Here is a 9454-nt window from a genome sequence, read left to right on the forward strand (position 1 = left end):
AGCTGTGGCTTCAGTAGGGCTAAAATCAGAGCCAGTGTCCAGGTTCCCTCTCCGCGCTGGAGCGGCCCATGCAGCATCGGGCTAGCTTAGCTTGTGTTTCCATCAGCCCATGGCACATGGGGTCTGCATGGCTGTGGGCCATAGGGTGAACGCAAGGAAGCCGGAACGAGGGAGCCCCAAGAGCCAAGAGTGCCAAGTGCACAGACCCCTTTGTTAAGGGGATTTTCTATTCCCAAGTTTTTGTGGGCTTGCAGCGGCCCCACCCATCCTGGCCAACCATCTCTGCTCCCAGGTATGACAGGCACCCTTTCTATGTCTATGGTGAGGGCGTGAGGGAGGGGGCCAAGGGCTGGCTGAGACTTCCTCTCTCACCTTGGTGTTTCCCACTCCACCTCTAGGGCTCCGCCCTTGGGCCTTCCCCTCCCATATGACTGAGAGCTAGATGCATTTGACCTGCTGATGTGCTGGGGGGTCCACATTGTGGGGAGTGGGTAAAGCCTGATTTCTGCCCAGATGCAGTCACACCTCCCAAGGGATAGAATCCAGTTTTGGAGGTAGCCATGTGAGGAGGCAAGGACTTCTAGGGGCAGGCAGAGGGCGGGGCCTCTGGTGGGGGCAGGGGAGGTAGCTGGCTGTGCCAGCCTGGAAGAGGGCCAGCGTGGGGTCATGGTCATAGCCTCCCATGCCTGCCCTGAGCTGAGGGCAGAGATGCTGTGGGCTCCAAGGCTGAGCTGGGGGATAGGGCCCCTGTAAGGAAGGGAGAGGGGCTGCCTTGGAAGCAGTGTTCTCTCCATCTCTGGAGGTGGGGGAGGTTGCAAACGATGCTGGTGCGTGAGGGGGTGCAGAGGGGACTCTTGTGGAGGAGAGAGACCTTTTCAGAGGCCCCCCCCCCCCGCCTCCTCTGAGAGGGAAGAAGGTTCCGGCTTCCCTTCAGAAGAGCTCCCAGACCAGAGGGCGGTGCTGGCCTCAGCACCTGGAGTCCAGCCTCTCCTTTGGGAGGGTTGCTGTAGCCCATCCCCCAACACTCAGCTGTGTCCTCAGACCCAGGGCTTGTGTGTCTTCCTGGCAGTAGAGGTGGGGGACCCCATCTGGGGCCTCCTTGAAAGTAAGCAGGAGGTCAAAGGGACGCCCAAGGCCAGACAGAGGACATCATGGGGCCGTCTTCAGGGAACCTCCTCCTAGTGGAACCAGAGAGGGCAAAGTCAGCTCCTTCGAAACTCCAAGCTGGGAGGCGGGAGGCAGCGCCCCAAGGTCAGAGCAGCTGTCTGTCCCTCAGGTTTGCCTTTACAGAGTCATCAGCTGGACACTGTGTGCTCCTTTGTGGGAATAAAATACCCCACAGTGTGGAGTGCTGTCCTGGTGCCAGAGGCATCATGGTCGGTCAGCCAGGGGCTGGGGGGCTCTGGATGGGATAGTTCCTGGGAGCCATGGGGGCAGGGAGCTGGGATTGAGAGCCGAAATGTCAGGGGCTCTCACTCTTTTCCTCGGGAAGAGGCAGCACCTCTTGTCAATGCTAGGTAGCCCGTGCCACCAGGAACACACCTGTAGCCAACAAGGCAGAGTTTATTACTTACAGCAGCAGACTTCACATCAGGGGTCCCTGGGGTGCCTCCAAAAGGGGGAGTTAGGGAAGGGTGCTTATAGGGTTGTGGGGGCTGAAGTTAGTCAAAGGGTGGTTTTCGGCAAGGATTGGTCAGAATTTGCAAAACAGGGTGTTGCTGGAACAGTCTGCGATCCTGGCTGAGAACACAGGCGTCCTCACGGAGCATTTCTATTAGATCAGGTTGCTTGTGGTCTTCTCTTGGAACATGCAGGTCTGGATACAGGGTGTTTATGAGTGTGACTTTAGATCGCCTGAGCTAGACATCATGGCTCGGTCAGGCACTTGGTCAGTTTTGCAGGTCAGGGTATGTTTTGCAAATTATTTCTCCTGTTTTAATTCTTAGTCCTACCTCCATCTCACACCCCACAACAACCTGGTTGCCAGCAGGATCATTTTCTTCTCATCATCCTCAGGTGAAGGTCTGCACCCCACTCCTGCCTGTGCAGCCAGCTCTGGACACCAGGGGGCAGCAGGGCAGCATCCATGCACCTGGAGCCCACAGTAGACTGAACAGCCCCGGAAGGGCACTGAGCCAGCCTCAAGGGTGAAGGAATGAATGGGTCTAGTAAAGCTCTCAAGTGCCCTATTTGCTTCCCTTTGCTCCCAGGAATTCTGAGCAGGGAGCACAAAGAGGAGGAAAATGGGAGGGGGAAAGGGGAACTGAGGGAAAGGAGGGAGAATAGGAGGGAGGGAAGGAAAGGGGCTCCACAGAGCTGGCAGCTGGATCTTCTCCCTACTGCCCATCTTTTTCTGCCATCCCCCAGCCTGGCTACTTTCAGGTCCTGGTTTTAGTCTGACCTCCTGGCAGCCCCTCCTGGTCCCTCTCTGCCTCCCATAGGCTGGCCATCCACCTGTGGCCCATCTGTCTCCAGATATCTACTTGGTGCCAGTAGGGTCTGCACCTCCCCCGCAGCATTCACACACACACACACACACACACACACACACACACACACACATACTCACATGCACACACACAAGCATTCACACACACATGCACACACGCACGCGTGCGTACACACATACACACGCATCCGAGTTGTGTGATGAACCATCAGCAGACTTTTAATTTCCTCCCCCACATTTTGCAATTGCTTTGTCACAATGGCTGGTCTAACAGTTTAATCCCACCGTCAGGTGGGACTTTTCAAATGGCTGCTGGTTTGAAATTTGGCTCCAGGACATAAATCTGAGGACACACAGGGATAAAACGTCCTACTTTCTAAAGCAACCTGAAAACAACTGGGGTCAGACACCTTCTCAGAGTTTATCCCCAACCTCTACCACCTTCCACTGTGGGGGCAGAGGGGGAGTGAGCAGTAAATTCAGTAGGGACTGGAACGTTAAACGGGACCGAACTTTGTTACTCAAAAGTGACACAAAGTTTTGGAGTTTGCCAAATATGCAGTTTATGGATGGGGAAGAGCAATTAGACATCCTTATGTAGAGAATTGATGGGAGGAAAAGAAAACAGCTGTATGTTTGTGCCTTACTGCAGTCTCACTGTCCAGTAACCCGGGAAAAGAGGTATCATCAGCTCCATTTTACAGATGAAGACACTGAGTTTATGATCACAGAGCTGGTGATGGCTGGCCTGGGCCTAACCGTGCGCCTTCTGCCTCAGCTTCCCTGTGTCCCCAGAGCTGCTACTTTGTAACTGTGAGTTCAGTGTAAGCCAAAGCCATAGCTGGTAAAAAACAAACAAACAAACAAGACTGAATAGGGATCTCCAAAGTCAGATCCCAAGATACTTGGTAAAAAAAATAAAAAAATTAAAAAAAAAAACCAAAAACAAAAACAACATCCATGCACCTGGAGCCCACAGTAGACTGAGAGTGAGTCCCTGAGAGTGAGTCCCCAGGACTGAATAGGGATCTCCAAAGTCAGATCCCAAGATACACCCTTGCCTCCCTCCCATGTCATTCAGGCTTCTTTCCAGGACGCCCACCCCCAGCCTTGAAAGTGAGCACCAACTAGCACTGGGGAAGGCAGCTGAGGCAGGAGCAGCCCGAGGACCCTGGCCTCACATGTAGTCTCCATGCTGACCGCTCTGTGACCTTGGACAAGGCACAGCCCTTTCTGGGCCTCCAGTCCTCTAAGCAGCCAAAAATCCCTGGGGTCCCTGCCAGGAGAGGAAACGGATTCCAAGTGGTCATGTCTCCCAGGGAACTCACGTGCTGTTTCATTGTGGGCCTCAGGAGTTCACAGCCCCAGGAAGCAATGTCACAGTGGGGCGGGGACGAGCAGGCAGGGAGGCCCAGGAGGTAGGGGCAGGGGAGATATTTTGGAGCAGGCAATATCCCCCGATCACTGCTGGACAATGGTCCAGGGCAGCCATTGTGCTGGGAGTGGAAAATCCTTTTCTGACTCCATCTCCAAGGGCTGAAAATAGTCCAGGGTGGAGCCCCTGGGGACTGGGTTTGGGGCAGATGAGTGACTTGCCCGGGCTGGCCCATTGTTTCAGGATGGGACAGGGCTGGGACAGAAGACCTGGCTAAGCTGGAGCTAAGGCAGAGGCAAGCCCAGGAAGCCCCTGCTAACGGAAGAATCGCTGGACTGAGCCAAGCCCTACTGAAGATCAGACACTGAAGCCCAGAGAGAAGGGATTCAGCAAGTCACATGGTGTATCAGGGCAGAGGAGGATGAGAGTTTGACTTCTGGGGCTCATTTCCCCCCATCACCCACCCCCCACAAGCACATTCCCCTTGGGAAGGCAAGAAAATTCCTCACCCTGCAGCCACTTCTGGCCAAGCTCCACCCACCAGCCTGCAGGAGACAGGAGCATCAGATTGGACTGGCTCCATTCAAGGCACAGTGTGGTGCCAATGGAGTCACTTTACCTCTCTGGTCACTTGATGCCAGAGAGACTCACTACCCCCACTCTAGTTCTCAAAACTGAGAGCTCAGCGGGCTTTGGGTATGCCTGGGGGAGCAGCTGTTAGCTGTGCCTGTGATGAAAATCTAGATCGCTGATGCCCTAATTGAGATAGGGAGAACTGGAACGAGGGAGGCAAGTTCTCCAGAGCGGCCCAGAGAGGGAAGGCAGGTGGCCTCAGATCACACAGCAAAAGCTGCCTATACATTGCCTGCTTAGGCCCAGGTCCAATCCAGGACTCCCACACGGGAATCTTAGTTGAACCTAGGAGTGGCTGCAGCACCCCATGGCAGGCACCATTAGTCAGAGAGAAATGGCTTAATCTGCTTCCACGGGTGGGTGGGAGCTCTCTAGCCCAAAGGGACTGGCAGCAGAAGCTTGACATCAAGGGCATCCTCCTCCTCCTCCTCCTCCTCCCACGGTCCATCCTCCCCGCTGCCCTCCCACGGCCAGGCACCTGGACCAGGTTCTGTAAACACACGGCCCATGTGCCTGAAGGCTACACGGTGCCAGGTTGGGTAGAGGGTGGTCCCACCCCTTACTCCAGAAAGGACCTGCTCCCCTCCTCCTAAACCCTGGGGAAGCCTTGGCCACAGGAGACCCGTGGTGCTCACTGGCCGGACACGCTGTTCTTTTCTTCAAATAACTTATACTCATGTGGTTACATATTAAATTATGTCAACTCCATGAAGGTAGGGTCTGGCTGGTTCGCCTTCATGGCCTCTTGCACAGTGCCTGCGTGAGAACGTTTGCCACGTGCCAGGCCCTATTCTAAGTGCTCCATGTGTATTAACTCAGGTAAGCCTCCCAGTGACCTGCATGGGGGGCCGTGCTTCCTTTTAGAAAAGAGAAAACCAAGGCACTGCCAGGTTAAGTAATTTGCCCAGGGCTCCAGGGCTGGAAGAATTGGAGACCATACTCAAACCCAGATGGTCTGGGCGTAGAATCTGTGCTCTTAACCCCATTCTCGTCACCTGGCCCTCCTTCCCCATAGGGGTTTCGAGTGGCCAGGGATACTGGAAAGGGAACTAATCTGGGCCTCAGACGGACCTGGGCTCAGTCTCGAGTCACTTAACTGCCTGTATAACTTGGAGCAAGCCGTCACTTCCCGGAGCCTGTCCCCTCATCTGCTGAGCGGGGATAAGAATGTCTATTTCACACGGTTGTAGTGAAGAAATAGTGACAAAATGGATGTGATAGGGTCTGGCATGGTGCCTGGGGCATGGATTTGGAAATGAGTTCCCTTCCTCGTGCACCTCACTCGGAACAGATCAGCTCAAATCTGCTGTGACAAGGGGCCTAGACCGGAGCAAATTGTGTCTGGGGAGTATGTTGTTCAGGGGGTCCCCTAGCCTTGGAGGGTGAGAGTGGGAATGTCTTCTGGGACTCCCCCTCCCTCATGGGCCCTGGGATACCTGCTACCCAGGGCAGAGACCCCTCTGTGCAGGGTCCCTGCCCGGGTTGCAGGGAGCTCCTTGAGAACAGCTGTTGCAGGCAAGTCAGCAGGCATTTACTTCCCCCACCCGACTCTTACCCCAACCCCCTGCCCCTGTCCCTGGCCTCGGCTGCAGCTCTGTCCACTTGGGGCAGAGGTGACAGCAGGATTCCCACTAAGGCACCAACCTGCAGTAAAGGAAGCAGGGCAGCAGGGCCAGCCTGAGCCCTAGGCATATGTCCAGGCGCCATCTGACCTCGTGAGTGATCTTGGGCAAGGCCCCGCCCCTCTCTGGCCTTGAGTCTGCAGCTGGGCTGGATAATCCCTGGGGTCCCTCCCTGTCAGGGGGCTGTGCCCTTTCACAGTGGCCTTCAGGAGTCAACAGCCTCAGGAAGTGATGTCAGGGTGAGGAGGTGGGAAGGTGGGGAGGGGCAGGGAGGCCCAGGAGTAAGAGGAGATATTTTGAGAGCAGGCATGTCCCCCCATGTCACTGTTGGACAATGGTCTGGGGCTGGGAGTGGAAAATCCTGATCTTGCTTGAGCTGAAAATAGCACAAGGCAACAGGGTCAGGAACCTCACCCACCAGGCAGGTGGCCTGGGCACTGAGCTGCAGGCCAGATGTCCACACCGAGCGGGCCAGGCAGTCCAACTGGGGTCCAGAGGTGGGACCCTGGGCCTGTCCCTGGGTTCCTTAGGGTCTCCATTCTCCACTCCCTGCCACAAGATTAGGGGGTGAGTCAGCCACCCTGTGTCCCCTAGGTCCTGTGTCCTTAGAAATCTGCAGGCAGCTGGGTGAAGGAAGACTTCATGGGGCTAGGCCATAGTGTTGTCTCCATGCGCTGTGGTGTCCTGGGTTTTTGGGGTCTCCAGGGTAGCTGCTGGAGGGGTTGGTGGGCAAGATATGAAAAGAATTCAGACTAAGGGACCTTGGGCCCACGGTGTCCACAGTCCCACCCCCAACCACTGATGTACTCTCAAGAGTCCCCAAAATCATGACATAGAACCCCTGATTCTGGATCTAAGAAAGGCTAAGGGAGTCAGAGCCCAACATTTACACTTCTGGCCAGCACAGCATCTTACCTGGGTAGGGTGTCCCTATACACTAGGGTGGGTTTCAGTCTGAACAGCAGCCAGTAGGAAAGAGACAGACTCAAACCTACAGGAAAGGCGCAAAGACAACCTGAAAGAGGTCGTCACGAAAAAAGTTCTTAGGGACTCGGGTTACATTAACAGAAGTATAAGACCTAGAATGTGGGAGGTAAGCCTTTAACTCTATTCTGGGCAGGTCACCCACATTGTACCATGCAGAGTAATCATTTGGGTCATGGCTTGTGATGGGTCCCTGTCACATGAGGAGCTGAGAAGCTAGTCTCTAAATAGAGCAACCTTTGGGGGTGCCCCTTTTTGCCAAGGTGGAGTGGGAAGGGTGGAGAAGTCATCGGAGGCTGGGAAAGTGAGACGAGGAAAGAGCCTTATCTCAGGTAGAGTGGGCCCTTAGGGAGGGAGTGAGTCCTTATCCTTGAGGTTAACTGTGAGGCCTGTCAGTTTTGCCCCATCCCTGCCCAAAGGCTAGTGGTCCCTGTCCAGCTGAGCTCCACAAATCTCTAGAGTGGTCCTGGCTGGACCCAGAACCTGGTATAGGTGAGACCCATCTCCCCCACACTAAGCCCTGACCCAACCGGAACACCAACCATTTTGCCATGTAGCTGGATTTTCCACGAAGGCAGAGGACTGGACAGAAGAGGAGTGAGTCTCTCCCACACTACTCAGTGCTAAGGGAACCACATGATCAGGTCAAGGAGGGAGCCCTGACTTGACCTCCTTATGACCCAGCCCCCACCTCATTCCTGCTTTTAGCCTGGGCACCAGCTGCCCAGCCTGCTTCCAGTTCCTGCACACCCTGCTCTCCTGGCCCCATGTCTTTGCCCAGGATGCACCCTGCACTTGGATGTTTCCAATGAACTGCTTTCCCCAGAAACTATAGCTTGGGAGTCCACAGCCCCAACCATTCAACATTGTCCAGTGATGTGTTGAAACAATTTGTACTGTTTGCAAGAGCCAATTGTTAAATTCTCAGGAATTGTGCAGAAGGTTGACATTATATTGGTAGCCTGAAATTGGTCATTGTAAGAATGTTTGTACCACGGCAATTGGCAATGCTACAAATAAGGGGTTCCCCTCACCCACCTGGAGGGCCAGTTAAATGTTTTAACATTTACCAGTACATGATTGCCATTAAGTCCTAAACTGGGGGATCCCAAGGACTGGGACCCCACCTGACTCCTCTCTGTGCCAGCAGAGCTCGGTACAAAAGCCAGTTAGCTTTAAGGTGGGGGCTGACCTGGGGTCTAGAGAGGGGACACCTGATATGAGACCACCACGGAGGCAGCTAGTGGGAAGGCAGGTGGCTGATGAGAACAGGTTGGAGAAAGAAACCTATTGTGCTTGGTGAGAGCTTCTCAGGCTGCATCCCCATCCTCCAACCACACAATAGGGCACAAGCGTAGCAGACAACAACACTTTTAGTATGAGTTACAGCCTCAAACTGGCTCCCAGCCCATGGGAGCCTCCGGATGGGTTTATGAATCAGTTTCCAGATGTTCATCTCTTGGGCTGGGGGTACTTCTCATTGCTTAATCCACTGTGGCACCCAGACCGGCCCCAGTTCCCCTGTGGGAAGCTCTGGCTCAGGGTCCTCTAGTCAGCAACCAGGGTCCTCTAGTCAGCCTGGGACCCCACCCCTCCCAGGTAGCTCAGGCCCAGTGCCTCTGTGTGACGTTGGTAAGTCACTTGCCTTTCTTGGCCTGTTTCTCTATGTGACTTGGTTCAGCAGGGCTCTAGCCTAGGTCCCTTGGCAGGCACGGCCAGCTATTTTTGTGGGTGAGTCAGGCCCTGAACCCTTTCCTTCTTGAAACCTTATTCCCCAATTGACACATATAAATGGTGATGGGGCTGTGGGGGACTGTTGAGCTCGCGGACCACAGAGTGTCCTGAGCCCCTGCCGAGTGACAGAGCGTTGGGGTCATGGCTCCCTTGACCATCAGCATGAGTCATGATGATCCATATCTGGGGAGACCACCTCATTTGAGCAAGTCATAGCCCCTACAGAGTCCCCCATACAAGCTTGCACAGGCCGGAGGGGTTTAGGCCTTACAGCCTGATGTCCTTAGTGTTCCCACCACCAGCCAACGGGGACTGCCTGCTGGAGTTCTCACTGCTGGCCGACCCGTCTTCTGCCTTGGGGTCAGTTCTATGAAACTTGCGCAGGTCCAGCCTGCGGCTAGCCTGGGCAGTAGGAGTGGGATTCGTGGGTGGCTTGGAGTCCCGGGCAAAGCGCACAAGCCTCTGCCCAGCCAGGAAGTAGAGCACCTGAGCACGTAGCAGACCAGGATGGTGGCGAAGGGCACCGCGAAGAGCAGGCCCAGCATGACCGAGATGTAGACCAAGAAGTGGCTGAAGAGATTAGGGGCCGAGGTGTCGTGGCAGGTGATGCGGTTGCCGCGTGTGCTGGTGGTGACGAAATAGAGCACGGGCGCTTGG

General features: G+C 55.0%; 1 protein-coding gene across 1 annotated transcript in view; it reads right to left on the bottom strand.

The window, feature by feature from the left end:
- Window positions 1–8418: 8418 nt before the first annotated feature.
- The window catches only part of P2RY2 (purinergic receptor P2Y, G-protein coupled, 2), a 13814-nt gene continuing 12778 nt past the window's right edge, over window positions 8419–9454 (bottom strand). The window contains 2 exon segments of the mRNA XM_014540371.1: window positions 8419–9280; window positions 9283–9449. Coding sequence (XP_014395857.1) covers window positions 9065–9280; window positions 9283–9449 — 383 coding nt within the window. The 3' untranslated portion in view covers window positions 8419–9064.

This window comes from Myotis brandtii, unplaced genomic scaffold (genome assembly GCF_000412655.1).
Source record: "Myotis brandtii unplaced genomic scaffold, ASM41265v1 scaffold244, whole genome shotgun sequence".
Taxonomy (NCBI): domain Eukaryota; kingdom Metazoa; phylum Chordata; class Mammalia; order Chiroptera; family Vespertilionidae; genus Myotis; species Myotis brandtii.